The sequence below is a fragment of the Pinus tabuliformis genome, chromosome 3_2 (assembly GCF_031772625.1).
Source record: "Pinus tabuliformis cultivar Carrire ecotype Pingquan chromosome 3_2, CPIR1, whole genome shotgun sequence".
Lineage (NCBI taxonomy): Eukaryota > Viridiplantae > Streptophyta > Pinopsida > Pinales > Pinaceae > Pinus > Pinus tabuliformis.
The window spans coordinates 1,248,462,703-1,248,488,177 of NC_142302.1; the positions used below are offsets into that span (position 1 = coordinate 1,248,462,703).

Genomic DNA, 25,475 nt, shown 5'->3' on the forward strand with positions numbered 1-25,475 from the left:
AGTTTAAAAAAAATTAATCAGCCAACTTTAAAAATTTAATTTACCAACTTTCAATAAAATTTATTTAAAAAAAAAATTTATAACCAACTTTCAACGGAGGAATACATCGTAATAAAATTCTGAAGACCTGACTATAATAATTAATAAAAGTAAAACAATCCGGGGACTTAATTAAAAAATGGTAGAATCAATTCCAGAGATGAATCTAATTGAATTGAAGTATATGATAAAAAATGCATAAGACATATCTACTCAAAGGATTTCACTGGTTATGATAGATGCTGTTACAGGCACATTGCCTGCATTGATCTGAATCCTAATTATCTGGTGTCAGACATATCTTATGATGCAATCTAAACTGAGCCCTCTCATCTTTTTTTTTTTCAACTCTCATCTTATGTACAAAGGGAATGGAATCTGACTGGGTATCAAAACAGTGGAAGCAGAAGAAAGAATTTGTTTAAACATATGAATAATTAAGTTCAGCATCCTGCATAGCTATAAGTGGTGGCCAATCTCTGCTTCTTGGACTTGTCTTGCCTACATGATTTGACTTCCTGGATATTGCCTCTTGTTGATGGAGATCTGGATAAACAGAGGAGTGTTCTCTCTATTTGGAACCCTCCACCCAATGCAATCTCTCTTTCAAGATGTGAGCAGTAGCTCTGGAAAACACTGACAGTCACCTGCAATCGGAATCGCTGCATGAAGAGAAATTCAATCTCTAAACTGTTGATTTCTTCGGTTGTTAAGCCTCCCACTTTTGCATAGTATGCATTCCTGTAATGTCTGCATCCATGGCATAAAAAGTATATTAGCAACTTAATTCAAAAACCAGTTAAGAAAAAGTTACAATATAATTTGTGCAGAAAGGCTTCTATATTTTTGTTCACATTTTCCTAAAGATCAAACACTTCTAACATCTTTTCTCAAAACTATTTTCAAAGAATCCTGTTGAATCTTTTAGGCAAATAACAATTTGATATCATAAGAATCTCTTAATCAAATAAAAATTTGATATCATGGAAAAAAATGAGGAGAATGAAGTAATGTCCATCCTCAACATGTTTCATTCAAAGTTTACTTCCAAAAACCCTAATAGCACTGGCAATCCTATAATGACTATCTATACCACTGAATTCTAAAACACCCCTGAACAGTAAAGGATTCAAAATCTCCCTATTTAATGAGAAAACTTACAAGTCATCAAGAAACTTAGTAGCAACCATGACACTGGTGATGAGAAGCCTGTGCACGTTAAGTGATGTTAAACGAAACCCAGGATGGCTGAGCATAAGGCGATCTATATAAGCATAGGCTACAACGAACACAGAAGGGCTGCAGTGTGCATATTTGAAGATTCTTTGCAAGTACCTCTGTAAGCTCATGGCAGGGATTTGACTTGCAGAGAAAACACAGAGGTCTTCTCTTGAGAATTTTTTAATCCCTGAAGAAAATAACAGCCTCTCATTTCTGGCCACTATTCTTTCCAGCAAAGAAGCTAGTACAGAGAGAATCAGGGGACTTGACCCATCTTCACCCTCTGAACTGTATAGATCAGATGAACAGACAGAAGACAGGTCTGACTCTGAATAGGTTTCTAGCATATCTAAAGCCATTTGGGTTTTTTTTCAGAACTTTCAGTCAATGCAAAAATATCAGTAGACCCTAAGCAAGGGTTGTATCTGATGAATTACACCCTAAACAAGGAAGCTAATTATGGTGGGAGGAAGGGAAGATGTGGAAGGAGTATTTATAGGTAGCTAAGAAGAGTGATGGGTACTTGGAGAAATAATGAAGACTGGGGTCTTCCCTTTCCCAACGCAGCTGTCAGTACAACTTTAGTGGAGATTTAGCGAATCCCTGGGCCAAACATGTCACTGTTTTAATAAATTTGACACCATTACCGACAAACCGTACCGGGGCTTCAAGGGCGACCCAATCTGCACGTGAATTGGTGCTAATAAATCGGTTGATTGCACTTTCCGAGATTTGATCTTTGAAGGGTTTAAAATAGTTACAATTTTTTTGTAATGGTAAATTTTGTTAGAATTTAGATTAAGAAGTTTTCAGAAAATATAAAGTGGAAATAGATTCAGTATTATTAAAAAATTTTGAAACATTTAAAATTTTAAAATTTAATAATTGTAACGATTATTTTTAAAAATTTCTACTAAAAATTATCAAAATCTTGCTAAATTTTTTTTATTTATCAAGATATTACCAGAATTTCCATTATTTAAAAGACTACTCCCCTAAAATATGAAACTAAAAGTTGCAAGCTGGAAGACTACTGCTAGGAAACCCCATAACAGTACAATCTGATCAGTTGGTGAATGCGAAAAAAAAGAAATGAGAGTGATTGAATGATTTCAATTGGGGCAAATCAGGGTTGGAATTTCAAAACAGAGTTAGCCGTCAAATTTGAGAGTTTTCGCACTTTCTCGACCCTTTTCCTAATATCAAATAAAACTCTCAAAATAACTTTGTAAAATTTTAAACTGTATTTAACGAACAAATCACCCCAAGCAAATTGCCAGTCAAATTGTATCCCTAGGGCAAACAGAATAGAAGGAAGGAAAGGGAGAAGGAAGCAGCGGTTAATGTAAAGTAAAACCCCTAATAATCGTTCCGTCCACGGAGGGCAGCTCCGTACTTCAAAGCTGCTGCTGACCCAACAACAGCTGGTATTCCACACCTCCGCTCATATGAAATCCCATGATTCTTGACATGAGTTTTAATGAATATAGAATGCTACTTTATTTGAACAAACAAATCATGTAAAATTTCGTTTGTCTTTTGAAAATTCAAGGTTTTTTTGTTTTGTAAAGTTGTTATGTTATGCCATGTTCTTGGATCGTAATTTTTACAATTTTGTTTTTTTCATTAAAAAGACCATATTATTAAATCGTTAAAGTATTAACTAGTTTAACAAATCACAAACTATATATGAAATCTGAAATTATAATAATTATAATAAATATATTAAAATATAAAAAATTAATGTAAAAAAATTGATTTGGAATTTTTAATATTTTTTTTTTTTTTCGAAGGTGGCAAAACCTATCAAACTCAGGTGTCAAACCAACAGTGAGGACAGCCATCTCTGGCTGCTATCCGCGAATGTCGGTTTGACTCATCACTGTTATCAAGGAAAACCACGCCACCTGTAATAACCCGCTGGTGGTCCGTAAGGGCTTTCACTCCTGCCAGGGTCTTGGGCCGTTAACCTGTTTCCTTACGTCCGAGGAAGACGAGCTCTTAGCCAAGCAGAAGCAGTTTACAATAATATTTCTAATAAGATAATTTGTTCTATTTTATTTGATTAAAAAAATAGTTAATATGAATTATTTAAAATAATGTTTTCAATAAAATGATTTTTTTATAAATTTAAGAAATTATTCACATCTATTGAATGGTTTTGTCTTATTAGCTAATATATATATATAGTACAATGTAATATTACATGAATTTTATTTTTTATTTTTCTTCATTTGCAAGATAGACTTTAGAATATACTTTGAATTGACAAATTATATGAATTCTAGATATATATTTTCTCTAAGGTCTCTCCATACAATTATTGGGTTGTTGTGTGTATGTAATCATTGATTGGGTTGTTGTGTGTATGTAATCATTGGGTTGGTTTCCAGTTCATGAAATCTTTTCATAAGTACCATTTGCCTGGCTTATTTATTATTTTCTTTAGTACCGACTTTTGAATAGTGAATTATATTTCTAGTTAATTTTTTTATTATTTTTTTAATTCATTTCTTTTAAATATTGATCTTTATTTTGAATAGATTATAAAATATTGATTTCTATACTTCACTTTAAATAAATATATTATAAATATACATAATGTTTATTTTTTTTTAATAATGACATTATTAAAAGTATAAAATTTTATATAAAATTTTGACTTTTATACTTATATTTTATGTTTTGGTAAAATAAATTATTTATAAATAATATTTTAATATATATATATATATATATATATATATATATATATATATATATATCTTATTTTATTATGTTGATGATGATGATTAACGTTCTCTAAGACCAATGAGGTTTATAGGACTTCAAGAAAAGAAAAAGAATCTAATAGAGATTCTTCAAAATCTTGTTTCTATGATCAAAAAGAAGGGAAAGAAGAGCTCCAAAATAGCTATAGCTGGGCTCACTTAATAAGTCAAGAACATTTGAAATGTGACAGATATTAGGGAATTGAGAGCGAATGTGAGTAAGAGCAGGGCAGTCTAAGAGGAAGTGTTTTTCATCTTCCACCCTCTTAGTATCACAAATCTGATAGATTCTATTGTCCCAAGGAATCTTGGGAGTAGACTATTGCCCAGTTTCACTTCGAAGCTTATGAGAATTAGTTATGATCCTAGTGATGCTCATTTTTTTCTTAGTGTTGGTCAACACAGAGAAATAATTAGGGTGGGTTTGATCACCTCCTTATAGTATCTTAGCTTCCTTTTACCCTCCAACTCCTTATCATTCCACAACTTGTCCTTAAAATTGGAGGTAATAACATCTTTAACACTATCCTTGCTTCCCATGATGTTCTCCTTCTTAATCCCCCATTGTTTGAGCCAAGACTAAGCATCCTTATGCCACCCTGGGTTGGGGCCAAGGTGGGGGTTTTGACTAAAGTTAGAAATGAAATGAAATGATATTTTAAGGTCTATGAGACCATTAGATCCCTATTTTTAGCTTTTTTCAATTCAATCATTTTCTGATTCAAATTGATGATGAGTTGGCCCAACCTTCCAACAATCCCCTCGCTAAAAAGACAATGCCAAGAAATTGATGCTAAGATGTTCTCATAACTTTCTCTGATGTATTTGAATGCATCACATTCCAAAATGAAATGTTTTTCCAATTCCACAGTCCAGACATGCAAAATGTACACACCCGTTCTTCCCAAGCTTCTTTAGGCCTTTTCCACTGTCTTGTTTCACATGGAAGTTGATGTGAGTTGGTCCTTAATTGAGCAATAAGAACCTTTGCCCTCCACGAAATCCTAGCTTCAATGAACTCTTTTTGTTGTAGTTGAATTCTTCAATGTAATATTTCTTCTTTCTACCCAACTCTTTTCCCCATACTTTTTTTATGAAACTTCTCCATAACAAAATCCATTAGCTCCTTGCTATTTGTGGGACATGCATTGGGGCATATATTCCATTTTTGCATCCATGTGTAGTTTTGTTTCATCCATGTTTTCTCTCTTTGGGAGCCTCCTAGATTCCATGTTGTAAAGCTTCTTCTTTGCATCCATGTGTAGTTTTGTTTCATCCATGTTTTCTTTCTTTAGGAGAAATCTTTGGGAGCCTCCTAGATTATTCCATGTTGTAAAGCTTCTTCTTATACATCAGATATCTAAACATAGTTGTACTTTCAATGGGGGACAAGCCAGCTTCAATCAAGACGATAGGACAGGGAGTATTTCCCTTGATCCTAGGTTGTATGTTATGAATTGCTTTTAAATCATCTCAATTTTTCTCCACGACTCTCTGGATATACTGTAACCCCAAGCTTCATGTCAACAGGGGCGACAAGAGTCTCAAAGAGGAACCTCTTTTTCCTCCAAATGCAAAATTTAAAATTTGAGGAGTCTCGCTAATAAAAAAAATTTAAATAATAAAAAAAAATTTATTAAATAAAAATAAAAATTATACAATAAATTTTTATAATTAATTATAAGAATAATAATATTGAAGTTTAATAATAAAAAAAAATATATTTTTTATTTTGTTATATTTATTTTTAAATAATTATAATGATTTTTATAGCCATTATAATCTTTTATCTTTTTTAAATTAAAATTTTGTGTTTATTTTTTTACATTTAAAATTAAAGTTTTATATCAAAATTAAGGTTTTATTTTGATAAAAATAAAAATGATCTCTTTCTAAATGAATTAAAAACTAATTTGCTTCATTTATCTAATATAGACAACATAGAAGACCTCTATCATAATTTTACTACAACCCTCTCATATTCTATTAAGAAGTTCTCAATTGAAGTTTCAAATAATAAAAGAAATAGCAAAACCAATCTATGGTATGACAAAGATTGTAAAAGTGCAAGGAGAGCAATTAAGGAAGCTATTGATAAATCTCTTAAAATGGACAAGATAAAAATATACAAAGCCCTAACTAAAAGGAAAAAGAGGCAGTACATTCGTCAAAGACAGGAGAATCTCTTACACCTCTCTAAGGTAGCTCCTAAGAAATTTTGGAGGCAGATTCTAACTAGGAAGACTAAGGATAATAATAAAATTGCTCTTCACGATTGGAATTCCTCTCTTAAAAAGCTTTATGAATCTCCAAATGTCATGGATAATTTGGAAACCATTCTCACAATGAAAGAAGTTTTCTCTTTAGAAGACATTAAGTTTGGGGTTAATCACCTTGCTAATGGGAAAGCTAAGGACATTGAAGGTTACCAAGCGGAAATCTTAAAAATTGGAGGTCCTGTCCTCATCCCCCACATCCACAAGCTTTTCAATCAAGCAGTCAAGCAAGGGTTCCCTAAACCTTGGACTGAGAGCCTCATTATCCCTATTTTTAAAAGTGGGGATACAAATAACCCCTCTAATTATCGAACAATTATGATAAGCCCTCTCTTAGCCAAGTTATATGGTAGTATTTTGGAAATGAAGTTAAGCATATGGCTTGAAAGTGAAGGTAAGCGGGCTAAAGGCCAAGCAGGTTTTAGAAGGCATCACTCAACAACAGACCACCTTGTTACACTTAGGATCATTGCGGAGGAATGTCGTAATGATAAATCCAATTTATTTTGTTGCTTTGTGGACTTTAGAAAGGCTTTCGATACGGTTCCTAGATACAACCTTTGGAATAGATTAGAAGAGCTAAAGGTTCCTCTTGAGTTGAGAGCTGCCACTATAAGGTTATACAAGAATGTAATTGCCAAGCTAAAGAGCAATGAAGGGTGGTCGAAAGATATTAAGTGTAACATCGGAGTTAAACAAGGTTGCCCCCTCTCCCCTACCCTATTTGGCATTTACATCGATAAGCTCGAAGGCTATTTAGAGGAAGCAGGATGTGATGGCACGATCTTAGCTGGGATAGTCATCATCCTTCTTCTTTATGCTGACGATATTGTTCTTTTGGCAAGGTGCCCATCTGATCTTAATAAGCAACTCAGGCTTCTTAAGGATTTCTGCTCTACCATGGGTATGGCTGTTAACACTGACAAAACAAAAGTTATGATTATCAAATCCAAGAAGGACACTTACGCTAATTTTATGTATGACAATAATAACTTGGAGGAAGTGTATTCTTACAAGTACCTAGGAATTGATATTCATCACAAGCTCAACTGGAACCATAGCATTGAGAAAAGGATTAATGGGGGGTGGAAAGCTTACTTTGGTCTTGAAAAAATTGTAAAATAGCAAACCTCGTAATGTGGGATAAAAAGAAGTTCCTCTTTGAAACTTTAGTCATTCCTGTTATCTTATATGGCTATGAGGTTTGGGGTTGCAACATCTCCAGAGAATCATGGAGAAAGATTGAGCAAATCCAGAAGCATTTTATAACTTATAACCTGAAAATTAAAAGTAATACACCCTATCCTATTCTCCTTATAGAAGCAGGTCTTTCCCCTATTGAGAGCCTAGCTATGCTTAGGTTTCTGTTGTACAAGCACAAAATCAGTAACATAGACGATCATAGACTTCCTAAGCTAGCTTTAAATTCTAGCCAAAACCACCTAAGGCTCAATCGAGGGTGGCATAAAGACACAAGGGCCTGGTTAAACTATTGGGAGATCAATGAAAATGATGCATTGCAAAACATAAATAACATTAAAGATATTGTTACTTCTAAGTTCAAAGAAAAAATGTGGTGTGAGAAAGATTTAGCGGCTAAAAGAAAATTAAGTTATTATAAGAAGGTCATCAACCCCACCCTAGAAGATCAAAAGTATCTCTCTATTTTAACTAGCTCAAAGAAGAAAATTAATATAGCAAAGATTAGAATGAATTCTCATGAGCTCCATAGTGAAACAGGTCATTGGGCAGTTCTTAAAACGCCATGGACGGAAAGGATCTGCCATATATGTGAGAATAAGAACATCGAGGATGAAAACCACTTCCTCTTAGAGTGCCCCGCGTATAACCACATTAGATCTCAGTTTCACAATCTTTGTTACAATACTGACCTTCCTAGCCTTTTACAATGTCAAAATTATAGTGAGCTCGGGAGGCTTCTCTCCAAGCTTTTTGAGCATAGGGATAAAATCTTAAATCAAAATAGATAATTTGTTTCTTTAGGTACGATAGACCATTATTTGGTCTCAGCAGACGTTAACCACCATCATCATCATCATCATCATTATCATCTTCTTATCTTAATATTATTTAAATTTATATAAATAAATGCCAATATTATATCATAAAAAATAGAAATACATTTTTTAAATCATTTTTTTAACTTTTAAATTTTATTTTTTATTTTTTTATAATATAAAATATATAATATTCCAAAAATTCACAAATAAGCTCATAAAAATTCACAAATAAATTTTGAAATTTTATATTTTCTTATATCAGTAAAATATCATAAATATATACCCAACATTAATCCTATTATTAAAAAATCACAACTACATACCAAATATTATATTATCAAAATAATACTTCCAAAATCATGCCACCAATGAAATTCTATTTAACCCAACTTTTCATTTATTTCAACTCTCTTTATGGCTTCCCAACTTTTACATGAGAAGTGTTTAAAGACTTTCAATGCATGCTATAATTATTAGAAATCACATTTTCAATAAGTAAATTTTGATAAATTGATATTAATTACATTTTCAATAAATAAATTTGGATAAATTAATATAAATTATGAGATTTTTTATTTTCAAAAATTATCTTAACCAACATTATGTCATGAAAATAAGTTTATATTTATTTTCATTATAAATTCCATAATATTTAAGGAATTTAAACTGCAAGAAAATCAAATAGTTAACTTCAAACAATTAATTTCATTCCCTACTCAATCGCATTTTAAAAATATTCAAAAATTTATCCAGTGAAAATGAATATATTACGCTAACAAAGCCAAGCCAAGCAGATTGTCTGTTTTCACTGTAATGGTTAAGATTGTGTAAGTGAAATGCAGTGTGTTTATAAACTTTATGTGCAAATTATAATGGTCAAAGTTTTATACCTGGGATAAACTGAAATGGGGTAAATAAGTTTTTATTCCAAAAAAAATTATGTTTTTCATCAATAATTATAAATTTAATTTACAACGAAGTTAAACAATTAATTTTATTTTTTACTTATCAAAATTTTAAAATATTTCAAAATTTATTAAATAAAAATGAATACATAAATTTATACAAGTAAGATTATTTATTTTTATTGTAAATATTAAGATTTTATTTATTTTTATTGTAAATATTAAGATTTCAAAATTCACAAGCAAAATATTTATTCAGCAAGAGACTTATTCTACAATCTTGTATGAGAGTGGTGTCAAAGTGGAGTTGAAAAATATTTCTTTTAAAATAAAAATAAAATATTCCATATTGACTAAATAAAAAAAAAAAATATATATATATATATATATATATATATATATATATATATATATACTATGCATGTTTAGAATATTAATTTCATATAAAAACTACTAAAAGAAAATGAATATATAACATTTATAAAACCAAGTTAAATTATCTATTTTTAATGTAAATATTAAGATCTTAAAATTGACAAGCAAAATATTTATTCAGCAAGAGGCTCATTCTACAACATTGTATGAGGGTGATGTGTATTTCTTTTTGTGCTAAGAGTGGAGTTGACAAGCGTCCCTTTTAAAATAAAAATAAAATATTCAATGTTCGCTAAATAAACAAAACAAAAATGAATGTATCCATATGAGATATATAATTTCATCTAAAGTAATTAGAAATAGTAATAAAAAAAATGTACGAGTAAGATGTTTAAACTTTATACTCTTGAAAAATATTTCAATAAGGAATTTAAATAAACTATTTGAATATTTATGTTACCTAATTTATGTCGATATCAACTTCATATACAAAAAAGTGTTAAAAGAAAATATTTTAATGTTGTATATAATAAAATATTCAATGTGAATTATCAATAAAATATTTCAATACAATTAATATTGTCTTATACTTGAAAATATATTAATAACAAAAAATCATTTTAATGTGTGTTGATAAAATGTTTAGATACATATAGTTTAATATCTAGATATATAGGTTATTGAAAAAATAAATAAAAAAGTTATGATTATATTTTAATATCTTCAAAAAAAATAATTTTTACAAGAGATTTTTCGGCGTAAATCACATAATATTTCATTTAATAAATAACTAGCAATTTAATAATCAATTAAATTAACTTATTTTTATGCCCTTGAATTAACTTATTTTTATGCCCTTGGTCCAGTCCAACTAACTGTTCCCCAGTGATATTTAGCCGTTAGTCAATATAGCCGTTCCCTCGTCAAGGATTATAGCTGTTGGAGGTTCTGCTCGGACTATTTAACATGCAATGCTTGATCTGATTCTTCAACTTGTCATGACGATGAACCACACTCGTTGGTTCCAAACGCGTGGACAAATGAAATATCATGTGATTTATGCCGAAAAATCTTTCATAACTTTGACATGGATAACAGAAGTGTCAATTCAACCATAATTTTAAAGATAAAATTTAAAGATAAAATATTTTAAACGATCTTAATATCTATACATAGGAAAAATGTGAGTAAGTGCTGGTAGCAATAAGTTATCAGCCAGCTCGTGATCCAATCGTCGTTGGCGTCATATGTAACAGTGCAATTCAATTAAAAAATATATATATTGCTCACAGACCCATGTCAGTCTCGGTGATGGCAGTGTCAAATAGAAAATGATAAAGTAAGAGATGTCAGTGGAAGGAAAGATTTCGGAAACTTCAGCACACAAAATCTGGTTGTCTGATCAGAAAGACACTAATACTTATAATATTAACACAACAAACAAATCTCTTCTTTATGGCAGTAGAACTAGTTGCCTGAAGATTAACCTGTTAATATTATTTTATGGCTGGTAACTGGTAACTGCAAAGCAAAGTTGATTAATGCTCATTTGATCTGTCCAAGATTACCAATCAAGTTGACAATTTTTACATATAATGAGAGTACATTACAGGGAGAACCTTCTCATGTGTTCAACATGACCAGTCAAGTTGGTAACCTCCTCATCAACAACTTGTATGAATAATCAAATCTGTATGAACTTATCAGGTGTTCAATGTAAACAGTCAAGTTGGCAATTTGTGTATATAGTCAGTGGAATCCTTTTATGTCTGTATTATAATTAGTAGGAACGAAAGGGAGAAGGAAGCAGCGGTTACTCCGTCAATGTAAAGTAAAACCCCTAATCGTTGACTCAATAATGGCAGGTATACATATCAGTTTTTAATGAAAGCCCAAACATAAATTTAGATGTAAAGAAACAAATTATTCAGTTGGATTTAAGATTTTACTTTTATGCTCAAAAAGTTTGGAGAGAAGCTTTTAGAGTTCACTATAATCTTGGCATCCTAAAAGATTAGGAAGGTCAGTATTGCAATAAAAATTGTTGCAATAAAATGATATTTTTACAAATTTATGAAATTACTTATATATATTGAATGCTTTTGTTTTATTAGCTAATATATATAGTATAATGTAGTATCACATGAATTTCATTTTTTATTTCTCTTTATTTGCAAGATAGAGATAGACTTTAGAATATACCTTGAATCGACAAATTATATGAATTGTACATAGATATTTTCTCTAAAAAATAATATTGTTCGCTCCATACAATCATTGAGTTGTTGTGTGTATATAATCATTGGGTTGGTTTCTAGTTCATGAAATCTTTTTTTAAGTACCATTTGCCTCGCTTATTTATTATCTAAGAAATAATATCGTTAGCTGATACAATCATTGAGTTGCTGTGTGTATATAATCATTGGGTTGGATACAATCATTGAGTTGTTGTATCTATATAATCATTGGGTTGGTTTCCAATTCATGAAATCTTTCTTAAGTGCCATTTGCCTAACTTATTTATTATCTTGGGTTGTTGTGTGTGTATAATCATTGGGTTAGTTTCAAGTTCATAGAATCTTTTTTAAGTACCATTTGCCTAGTTTATTTATTATCTTCTTTCCTATGGAATTTTGGATAATTAATTTTATTTTGGTTAATTTTTTTCATTAATTTTATTTTTAAAATCCATTTCATTTTTATATTAATCTTCATTTTGAATAGATTATAAAATATTGATTTCTATACCTCATTTTAAATAAATATATTATAAATAGATATAATGTTTATATTTTTAATAATAATATTACTAAAATTTTATATAAGATATTGATTTTTATAATTATATTTTATGTTTTTGTAAAATAATTATTTATAAATAATTTTTAAATATTAATTAAAATATTATTTTTAATAAAATTATAATAACCATTTATTTAATAATAATAATGTTATTATTATTTTAAAAACAATTATAATATATATATATATATATATATATATATTTCCTTCGTTTCCTCCCAAAGTTATGAACATCCTCTATTATATACGAAATTAAAACCATTATAATCCGAATGAAATTTAATAATATTTAAGTTTTGAGTTTATTTATTTTTAATTGAACTTAATTTTAATAATATTTAAGTTCTCAATTATTTCTTTCAAGTTAATTTTTTTTATTTAAATTATTAAAAAAATCAAATTATTAAACTTAAAATAATTAGTGATAAGGTATATTATTAAATAATTTTATAAAGATTATTAATTTAAATTTAAAATTGGAATGGTCTAACTAATAACAAAAATAAATTGGCATTTTCATGGACAAGCTAGAAAGTTATTTAGAGGAAGCAAGTTGTGTTGGCACAATCTTAGCTGGATAGTCATCATCCTTCTTCTATATGTTGACGATATTGTTTTTCTCACAAGGTGATCTTGATAAGAAAATTAGACTTCTTAAGGATTTTTTCTTTACCATGGGTATGACTGTTAACACTGACAAAACAAAAGTTATGATTATCAAATCCAAGAAGGACACTTACCCTAATTTTATGTATGACAATAGTAACTTGGAGGAAGTGTCTTCTTACAAGTACCTATGAATTGATATTCATCACAAGCTCAACTGGAACTAGCATTGAGAAAATGATTAATGGGGGGTGGAAATCTTATTTTGGTTTTGAAAATAATTGTAAAACGACAAACCTGGTAATGTGGGATAGAAAGAAGTTCCTCTTTGAAACTTTAGTTACTCGTGTTATCTTATGTGGATGTGAGGTTTGGGGTTGCAGCATCTCTAGAGAATCCTGGAGAAAGATTGAGAAAATCCAGAAGCGTTTTATAACGTTTAACCTCAAAATTAAAAGCAATACACCCTATCCTATTCTCCTTATAGAACTGGGTCTTTCCCCTATCAAGAGCCTAGTTATGACTAGGCTTCTGTTGTATAAGCACAAACTCAATAACATAGGAGACCATAGACTTCCTAAGCTAGCTTCAAATTCCAGCCAAAACCTTACCACCTAAGGCTCAGGTTGGTATAAAGACACAAGGGCTTGGTTAAACCATTGGGAGATCAACCAGAATGTTGCATTGCAAAACATTAATAACATTAAAATTATTGTTACTTCTAAGTTCAAAGAAAAAATGTGGTGTGAGAAAGATTTAGGAGCTAAAAGAGAATTAAGATATTATAAGGAGGTCATCAACCCCACGGTAGAAGATAAAAAATATCTCTCTATTTTAACTAGCTTAAAGAAGAAAATTAATATAGCCAAAATTAGAAAGAACTCTCATGAGCTCCATAGTGAAACAGGTCATTGGGCAATTCCTAAAACACCATGGATGGAAAGGATCTTCCATCTCTGTGAGAATATGGACATCGAGGATGAAAATCACTTCCTATTAGAGTGCCCCGCTTACAACCTCTAAAACACCATGGATGGAAAGGATCTTCCATCTCTGTGAGAATATGGACATCGAGGATGAAAATCACTTCCTATTAGAGTGCCCCGCTTACAACCACATTAGATCTTAGTTTCATAATCTTTGTTGCAATACTGACCTTCCTAGCCTTACGATGTCAAAATTATAGTGAGCTCGGAAGCTTCTCTCTAAGCTTTTTGAGCATAAGAATAAAATCTTAAATCAAACTAAACTAGACCAATGTTTGGTCTCAGTGGACATTAACCACCACCATCATCAATAAGAAAATAATTTTAATAAATTAAAAAAAAAAAAAAAAAAAAAAGTTTTGATAATTAATTATAATAATAGAAAAATAAAAATTTAATTGTCCAAAAATAAAAATTTATATTTTTTATTTTGTTATATTTATTTTAAATAATTATAATTATTTTCATCATCACTATAATTTTTATTTTCTTTAAATCAAAATTTTGTATTTATTTTTTATATATCTTATTTAAGTTTGTATAAATAAATCTTAATATTATATCATAAAAATTTAAAAATCATTTTTTAAACTAATTATTTTAACTTACAAAATTATTTTTTATTTTTTTTATAATATAAATTACATATAATATGATAGATGTTCACAAATAACATCATAAAAATTCACAAATAAATTTTGAAATTTTATATTTTATCATGTCACTAAAAAGTCACAAATATATACCCACATTAGTCATATCAATTTGAAAGTTAAAACTACATACCAAACATTATATCATAAACATAATACTTCCAAAATCATGCCACCATTAAATTCGATTTATCCTAACTTCTCATTTATTTCAACTCTAGTTAGGGCTTCTCAACTTTGACATGGTAAGTGTTTAAAGACTTTTGCTCCAAACTAGAATCATTGAAATCTACATTTTCCATTAATAATTTTTGATAAATTAACATAAATTAGAAGATACTTTATTTTAAAAAATTATCTCAACCAACTTTATGCTTAAAAATGGGATTCTACTCATCTTCTATATAGATTCCACAATATTTAGGAAATTTAAAATAAAATGAAATAAAATAATTAACTTCTTTCCTATTGAACAGATTTTCAAAATATTAAAAAATCTATCCCAGGAAAATTTCAAAATATTAAAAAATCTACCATATAAAAATGAATATATAACAGTTACAAATCTAAGCCAAGCAAATTATCTATTTTCACTGTAATGGTTAAGATTCCAAGATTCCAAGAGTGACATGCAGAGTGTTTATAAACTTTATGTGTAAACTATAATTGTCAAAGTTTTTTACAAGTTTTTATTTAATTTTTTTTTTTTTTAATGTTTCTGATCCCAATTCGAATCACTACCAAGAAATTTAATTTATAAAGAAGTCAAATCATTAACATTATTTTTATTCATTAAAGTTTTAAAATATTCTAAAATTTATTTAGTGAAAATGAATATATGACATTTATAAAATTAAGCCAGATTATTTCTAAATGTTGATTGAGATGAGAAGTTCATTTAATAATTTTATAGGAGGGTGATGTGTATTTCTGTCTAACTTTCTATGAGGGTGATTTGTATTTCTATCTAATCTTGTATGAGGATGATATGTATTCTGTCTATGCTCAACCTGGAATTGTCACATGTCCCTCCTAAAATAAAAATAAAATATTCATTATCAACTATAATAAAAGAACAAAAATGAATATGCTATGTATATTTAGTTAATTATTCATATAACGTAATATAATTGCATATAAAGTAATTAGAAGTAAAAAATGTATGAGTAAGATGTTTAAACATTATACTTTTCAAAAATATTTCAACATGGGATTTAAATAATTTATTTGAAGATTTATATTAACTAATTTATGTCAATATTAACTTCATATATATCTCTATATAGAAAAAAATATTAAAAAGAAATATTTTAATATTATATATAATAAAACATTTAATGTGAATTAGCCATAAAATATTTTAATACGAATTACTATTAGCATATGCTTGAAAATATATTAATAACAAAAAAATCATTTTAACGTGTGTTGATAAAATGTTTAGATATGATGATGATGATTATGATGGTTAACGTTCGCTGAGACCAAATAATGGTCTATCGGACCTAAAGAAACAAATTATCTATTTTGATTTAAGATTTTATTCCTATGCTCAAAAAGCTTGGAGAGAAGCCTCCCGAGGTCACTATAATTTTGACATTGTAAAAGACTAGGAAGGTCAGTATTGTAACAAAGATTGTGAAACTGAGATCTAATGTGGTTATACGCGTGGCACTCTAAGAGGAAGTGGTTTTGATCCTCGATGTTCCTATTCTCACATATATGGCAGATCCTTTCCATCCATGGCGTTTTAGGAACTGCCCAACTACCTGTTTCACTATGGAGCTCATGAGAATTCGTTCTAATCTTTGCTATATTAATTTTCTTCTTTGAGCTAGTTAAAATAGAGAGATACTTTTGATCTTCTAGGGTGGGGTTGATGACCTTCTTATAATAACTTAATTTTCTTTTAGCCGCTAAGTCTTTCTCACACCACATTTTTTCTTTGAACTTAGAAGTGACAATATCTTTGATGTTATTTATGTTTTGCAATGCATCATTTTCGTTGATCTCCCAATAGTTTAACCAGGCCCTTGTGTCTTTATGCCGCTGGCTCATAAGCAAAGTTGATTGATGCTCGTCTTATCTGTCCAAGAATTTGTATGAATAATCAAATTTATATGAACTTATCATGCTTTCAATGTAAACAGTCAAGTTGGCCATTTGTATATATACTCAGTGGAATCCTTTTATGTTTGTATTATAATTAGTAAGTCAAAAGGTTAATATAAAAACAAATTTTTCTTATGAATGGTTCATGAGGCACAATACTTGCTAAGGTTTTGCAAATGGGGTAGCAAGCTAAGTGGGCTTGATTGTGGGGAAAACTCCACAGTTAAGCGCGCTTGAGCCAGAGGAGTTCTGGGATGGGTGACCTCCTGGGAAGTCCTGGTTACCGGGTGCAAGCCCCGGAAGTGATGATTGATGCTATGTGATTCGTTCTCCACATTTCACTAGTTTCAATCCCACTTCTTCACCCCTGTTACCGGGTGCAAGCCCCGGAAGTGATGATTGATGCTATGTGATTCGTTCTCCACATTTCACTAGTTTCAATCCCACTTCTTCACCCCTGTGAGCATCACCCGATGCAATGAGTGCTAAGTGAACTATTCAAAAATCATGAGAAATTGTGAGCATCACCCGATGCAATGAGTGCTAAGTGAACTATTCAAAAATCATGAGAAATTAGTCAGTTACGACTACCTCTCATGGAAATGGTCATACGTTTGAATGACTTACTTAACCCAGTTGAATCCCAAAAATGATATCTAATAAAATTAATAATTAAAAATTTTAAAATATTTTAAAAATCAAATATAAACTAAATTAGAAAATTAATTTCATTATTAACTTCATTCATAAGTGTTAAATTTTCAAAATATTGTAAAAGATGAACATTTTACTCCATATCCATTTTTCTATTAGATATTAGAATTTCCTGATATTTCAGTGGATCTTTGTTATCAGATGCAGTAGTAGTGTCCTGTTTCCAATTTCAAGACAATGACATCCAAAAAAATATCATGTTTCAGATTCCTCTGCTGATACATGTACAAAGGTTAAAAAATTATTAAATGGTAAGTGCACAGATGCCTGCCTGCTGTAAGTATGCGAATCAAAGGTTGGGTTGAAACATTTATGTAAATCCACGTACGTATAACGCTACGATGAGACAAATTTATATTAATATAATATTAAGTCCATAAATCTTTGCAGTAAGTGTCAGGCCAGGTTTGTAACTCCGAATCAAATTGTACTTTGCATTTCGGAAAAGTTTAAGATTCTCCAAAGTGTTACATCTATTGGGTGCAGGCATCGTAGCGAAGTCTGGAATTAGGGTCTTCTTCCATCTGATAAATGAGTTAATTTTTAATTTTAGGCTAGAGTCAATTAATATATATATATATAAATAATTATTAAATTTTCTATTGCATTTTATTAATATTTAAAATCTAATATAATTTAAATTATTTAAAAAATTATCATATTTATTATTAAAAATTTATATTTATAATCTGAAATTTAATAATATAATAAACATGAACTAAAATAAAAAATTTAGGCATATTTTTATGTAACAAAATAAAATTAATAATAATTTAGAACTTCTATGTTTTGTAGTAAAGCAGTTAAAGAATATAATGTGGCAAATCAATATGGCCACCCAATTTCAAGAGTTGTGAACCTAGGTTGTTTGACACTATATTTGTTTTATAGTAAAGTAGCTAAAGAATATGATGTGGCATATCATTAGGGACACCTAATTTCAAGAGTTGTGAAACCAGATTGTTTGAGGTTACATTTAGTTTATTTGAGACTACATTTAGTTGGGTTGAAAATGAGACATAATTATAGGAATATGTTTTTATGGACTAATTTGAGTATGTGTGAAGATCATATGAAACATATATATTTGTGTCAAATAAGAGCGGAGCAAAGTTATTTAATTAAAATTGTAAAATGTTATAAAGTATATAATTATAAATTTATAATTTAATAATAATAGAAGGTCATTTAAAAATATTACAATGATTTTTTTTAGAAAGGTCATTTAAAAAATATTAGAACAATTTTTTATAGGTATGTTAAATTTTTTTATAAAGTAACCATGGCTTGCAATCCACACATATCCATCCAAAGGCAGCCTAATATGTCGGGCCTGGCATCATGGAGATTCGCCCACGAGCAATAACCTAACCCCAAGGGCCTAATATGATTCGCCCACGAGAAATAACCTAACCCCAAGGGCCTAATATGTCGGGCCTGCAATCAAGGAGGTTCGCTCATGAGCAATAACCTAACCCCAAGGGCCTAATATGATTCGCCCACAAGCAATAACCTAACCCCAAGGGCCTAATATGTCGGGCCTGGCATCAAGGAGATTCGCCCACGAGCAATAACCTAACCCCAAGGGCCTAATATGTCGGGCCTGGCATCAAGGAGATTCACCCACAAGCAATAACCTAACCCCAAGGGCATCGAGGAGATTCGATCTCGTGACCTCCCAATAGGCAAGGTACTTAGCAGCGAGAGCTCAACCAATTGAGCTAACCCTTGGGGCTTAATATGTCATTGTTTATAAAAACAAAAAGAATGTCATAATCGTAATGAGAGGTTGTTTAAAAAATATTACAACGATTTTCTTATAAGTTTGTAAGTGGACAAAAATAATGCCATAATAATAATGAGAGGCCATTTAAAAAATATTAAAACAATTTTCTTATAAGCAATGAAGCATTTTGTCAACGGTAAATTGGAATAGGGTGTCATGCCCTTTAGTGTGCATAAGATCTATGAGGAGAATATCAAAGGATGACTCATATTCTAGACTCTATTCCCTATGTCTCAACACTACTTCCTTCTCTAGTCATGTAACTTTTTGTTCAACCTCGTTGGATTAATCCCACTTGAAAGAGGCATAGAGAGCTACCTATTGCTTGTTTCATATGATGGAGGCAATCCCAATTCATAAATAGAATGTGTGTTTACATACTCAAGAACAATGGAGGGTACTATGTTGTTCCTTTTCTTTAGACATCCTAAACATTGCTTGCTTATTGTATGCCTCACATTACGGGCAAGCTCATATGTAGGCTTGGGAGGGTGATCTTCATTGTCTTTTATGGTAAGGTTCTTGCAAACAAAGTTTAGCCACCCTTGTTCATTTGTTAATAGAGGGAGAGAATTAGTGCATAAAGGAGTGGAGATAGGTTTTAGAATATGTCCTACAATCAAACATTGTTTACCAAGTTTATTGAAAGATCTTTCCTCCTAAGTCAAGGAAACCTCACATTTGTCTGATGGAATAAAGGTAAATTACTTATTTTGACCATGATGAGTCTCCATCCATGTCACTTTCTACTCAAGTCAGGAGTAATTTTATATGGGTTTGGTGTACAAGAGGTGGATTTAATCCTCCTCTCCTCAAATATTGATTATGTATACCTTAATTGATGTCGTGTGTTAGTGATGATCACCTTCATAATCTCTACTCTCACATTTATCACCCTATCTAGGGTAATCAATTGGGAACATTACTTAGTAAATAAATATTTTAAATTTTTATAATAATCAATATAATGTTAGATTTTTATAATTCTCACTTTGTGTGATTATAACATGACTTTACCTAGCATATTTCAAAAGAACGCACTAGCTTAAAAGCAATATTCACCATACAATTATCTTATACAGTGACCATAAAATTAACCCCCCAATGTTGCACTTGTCCATGATGTTTATATTTGAAAAAAAATGACCAACTTTGTGATTTGCAAGATTGTTTTTCATTGAGAAGAGTCATTTAAGGAATGATAGAAATATGGTGGAATGTGTTTAGTTATCACATTTATTGATGTACTTAATGACATTATGATGGTGGTTGTAACATTTGTAGCCATTTTTGGAGAACATATACGCATGTAATGGGGCATTATTTGATTTCTTGAAGTCTTAGAAGAGAATTAATTTACTTAGTTGTACTTATTTACATGTAATGGGGCAATATTTGATTTGTTGAGTTCATTTAATAAAGCATTTATTATTTGTTTTGTTCCAATCATTGATGTATTTGTATCATTATGACAATAATTGTAGCATTTAAATCCATCATTTGCAATGCATTGATATACATGTCATTGGACATCCTTAAATTTATCACATTCTTTTAGTGGAGAATCTACATTGCTCCTTATTACATAATATAGGTGGGCAAGTGACTTGATATGTGAGTTTTTTATTATCTCACAAACATTATATACATTGAGAAAATTTGAAGGTCATCCAATATATCCATTAGTGTGGATCAACTATCAAGGTGGCTTAATGTAATGTGGTTCAATGTAGAGACATATCTTAGGTAGTTCAATGTAGATCAAGGTGGATCTTTCTAGAGATGATCTCTAAATTCCTTGAATATTTCAATATTATAGACACGATCCTTTTCTTGATTGCATGATTGTTCTTTTATATTAAATTACTTTACTTAAAATAAAATTCATCACTCAAATTCTTAAAACAATGTGAAATAAGAACATAATTCATTATCAAAAACACCTAATAGAATTCCATGAGTACAACATTCACCCCTAGAGAAACCTTGTGTGGAAAATATTTCAACAAAATGAACCATATATGGCATTCTTCATATCTATCACAATTCACAATACAAACATAGAATTTGAACCAAGCCCCACTATGAACGTATGGGAAGTTGTAGTATGCTTCAATCCCATATGGATACTTTTTTTTGTCTAATTTGTCATATCTCTAGTCCTCTTAGCATAAAATTGCTACAACCAAAGTTGAATCATTTCACACACTTTTAGCTTGGCATTTTATCACCATTTCTTGGTCATTGGGATCAATGTTCTTAATTTTCTTGATGCTTTTGAAATCTTTATCACCATTTCTTGGTCACTGGGATTAGGGTTCTTAATTTTCTTTCAGATGCTTTTGAAATCTTCTTTGGAAATCTATATTTTTTTAGATCCACATGCCCAAGTCTTACATGGCTTTACATGGCACAAAAGTGGATAAAGTAATAATCAATTTATATCTAAAGCTTAACATTCACACGTTATCTAGGTTTACATGATATAATTTACCATTAGAAAAATCTCAATGAAGCTTTATATCAAAGAAATCAATTTTCATCATTTTCCATCAATTTGGATCCCAAAAACTACTTGGAAATCTTTGAAACTAGATTGAAAAGTTCAAGATTATTGGAAATATTTTATATTCTTTGTATAAGGACTTTTAATTCATCAATGAGACCTTAGTTCTACTCTTCCTATCATAACTCCCCTTTTTAGAGATTTTGGATTGCCAAAAACTTTCACTATAAAGGAGATGACTAACCAAAATTTCACCTTTCTCCTTGGATTACCATTTTGTTGGTTGGAAACTACTATTTCAACCTCATCTACAAAAATCATAATTGACCCTTTCTATTTGCACTATTATTCTTATGCATAATCATATCATCTAATCATAATAATTATTCTATAAAAGGTAAACCTTGGCCTTATTCATTCTAATTAAACATAAATATCTTATGGAGTATCAAAATCTCTAAAATTATTATTGGATAAATGTAAATATGAAAAAACAAATTAAAGATGTAAATATTGTTTTTCACTTACTCCAATGCTTCAAAGACTACTAAATTGTAAATTTTGAAAATATTTCATAATTTAATGACATGAACAAAATCAATTATTTAACTTAACTCTTATTCTTCAAATTTCTAAATATTCTAAAACTATATAATTAAAATAAAAATAACTCTTCAAAAAACTTCTTATCTTTAACATCTTGATTTTATTATTGATTTTATTACTTACCCTTACAAACTTTCTTTATTTAAGTACAATAAAACTCATAATAAACCTTTCATACATATTTTGAACATAAAGAATCAATTTGGAATTTGTACCTTATTATGGTTTTACTATATCTATTATGAAATTAAAGAGTCAATTTGGAATTTGTACATTGTTATGGTTTTACTCTATCTATTGATCTCTCTTTTATATATAAAAAAATGTTTCTATTAAATTTTATTAGGGGAATAAACCGTGATAGGTAGAGACTGGGTGGTGTAAGACAAATCATAGATTTAGCTAGTGGAGTAATTTGTAGACATGAAATAATCCATGGATGATCTCCAACAAACACTACAACCATTTGAATCTTAGCAACAACGACCTCCACATTCTAATGATTGATTTCATTTATTTTTAGATATGAGAAACTGATGTTTTGTCGTACTGAGTTACAAGTTATTGTTATAAAAACAATAACTTGTATAATCTGTATACTCAATAATCTATAATCTATATGTTAGCAACGTAACTCAAAAACCGGTTAAGAGAAAGTTAACAATAACGTAATTTCTCTAGCTTAGTTGACATGTTCCTTAATGCTGTCTCTCTGTTATCAAGATCAAACTTCAACATCTTTTCTCAAAATTATTTTCCTTATTTTCACATAAACCCATTTTGATAAATCTGATGATAGGTAGATTGTCCATTTCAAACTAAAAATTGAATACAGTTTATTTCCAAAACCCTCAATAATGCTGGCAAGCCTATAATGACTATCTATACTATTGAATTCTCAAACACCCTTAATTCCCTAATGCATAGTTACTTGTTTAGAAGGCAATATGAATAGTAAAGGATTCAAAATATTCTTATTTAATGAAAGAACTTACAAGTCACCAAGAAACTTAAGTAGCAACCATGGCACTAGTGGCTTGTGCACATTAAGTGATGTTAAGCAAGCCCAGGATGGTTGAGCATAAGGCGATCTATATAAGCATAAGCTACAACAAACAAAGAATGTTTGCACTGTGCATATTTGAAGATTCTTTCCAAGTACCTCTGTATGCTCATGGCAGGTATTTGAGTTGAAGAGAAAACACAGAGGTTTTCTCTTGAGAATTTCTTAATCCCTGAAGAAAACAATAGCCTCTCATTTCTGGCCACTATTCTTTCAAGTAAAGAAACTAGTACAGCGAGAATCAGGGTACTTGACAAATCTTCACCCTCTGAACTGTAGAGATTAGAAGAATAGACAGAAGACAACTCTGCTCTGAATATGTTTCTATCATATCTAAAGCCATTTGGGTCCTTTTTAAGGACTTCCAATCAATACAAAAAAATCAGTAAACCCTAAGTAGAGGTTGTATCTGATGAATTGAGATTGAACAAGGGAAGCCAACTATGGTGGGAGGAAGTGAAGATCTACAAGGAATCATTATAGGTAGAATTAATGGTAATGGGTACTTAGAGTTAGTGGGGTATTCCCTTTCCCAACGCATCTATTAGGACAACTTTAGTGGAGAATATGAGATTTAGTGAATCCCTCGGCCAAACATCTCATTGTTTTGATAAATTGGACGCCATGACAGACAAATTGTACCTGGGGTTCAATGGTGATCTGGTGTGCACGTGAACTGGTTTTAATAAATTGGTTGATTGTAGTTTCCAAGATTTGAAGGGCTTAAAATATAAGGCCAAAGCTATAAGCTGGAGGACCACGACTAGAAAACCCCATTGCGATCCGATCGAATAGGTTGGTTGATCTGATAATGAGATCTAAGACAATTATTAAGGTATTATAGACTCATGTGCATGGATATGCCTATGTTACTTTGTGCAATGGATCGATAAGATTGCAAAATACATAGGCAATGAAGCAGTTAAAGAACATAATAGACAACACACATAAACACACAGTTTAATAAGGAGTTCACCCAACATTCCTGGGCTACGTCTCCTGGTCCAGCCTTCAGTGGTGACCTCTCTATTATGTCTTCAAAAATAGAGTTTTACAAAAGTATCAGCTCAATTTGAGTCTCAACACACAACAGTTACAACAGCAAGACTTTTGCTTGAACCCCTCAAGCCTGTCTAAGTACACAGACTCTTTCTATCACTTTCGGTCTCTGTCTTTACTCTATCTCAGCACTGCCTCCCTCTGTCTGCTATCTTCTGTGGCTTTAAAGCCAATCTGCGATGTCTGTTCGTTTCTCCTTCTCGGGCTCTCTGGCTTCCCGACCTCTGTCTGCTCAGATCCCCCTCTGAGTGTTAGCAATAATTGCTAAATGCTTTTAGGGATGGTGGCCACCTGTTCTGTAACGGAATGGGTCATTGATGCCTTCGAAATCCCAAAAACGGTCGTTTTCTATTTACACAGAGAAACGCTGCAAAACATGGAAAAATCTGCCAAAACATTGTTCATCGGACTTCAAATATTATAAATTCGCCTTATAACTCCTATCGGGTCCGCCTGTATACCGACATCGCATCTCCACCATTGATCTGGGAGATCCAAATCCAACGGCTGTGGTTCATTTCGGGCGGCCCTTTTGTACAGGGGTTAACTGCCTGATGAGGGTGGTTTTCTCTCTCCTTAGCCTAGACATGTGGCAGCCAATGTACGGGCTCGGGCGGAGCCTAGCCCAAACCGCTTACTACCTTTGGCCCTCCCGAAATCCCACTAGTTTCCTTTGTATCTAAACAATTACATTAAACACTGAAAAACCCTAAAGAATGGCTTTATCGGACTTGAAACATTATATAACAACATTAATAAACCCTTTCGGGTCTAGTTTCATCGCACTAGCGCATTTTCTTTTGTTTTTTGTTTATTTACGAAAATGCGATTTACAAAGGAAAACCCTATTTTCCGAATCTCAAAATATATTTATTATCATTTATAATTTGATCATGTTCAGCGATCACGAGTTATGTATATCGACCCTGCTCCGTTATAATACTTAGATGCGATGTTGCGATGCAATTGATCGC

General features: G+C 30.6%; 1 protein-coding gene across 1 annotated transcript; it reads right to left on the reverse strand.

The window, feature by feature from the left end:
• Nucleotides 1-285: 285 nt before the first annotated feature.
• Nucleotides 286-1,717, reverse strand: LOC149185258 (cyclin-U2-1-like). The gene is made up of 2 exons (XM_089419064.1): nucleotides 1,201-1,717; nucleotides 286-789 (listed from the first exon to the last, which is right to left on the reverse strand). Exons 1-2 carry the CDS (start codon nucleotides 1,617-1,619, stop codon nucleotides 483-485), a joined length of 726 nt encoding a protein of 241 aa, XP_089275190.1. The 5' UTR covers nucleotides 1,620-1,717; the 3' UTR covers nucleotides 286-482.
• Between the last annotated feature and the right edge of the window lie 23,758 nt (nucleotides 1,718-25,475).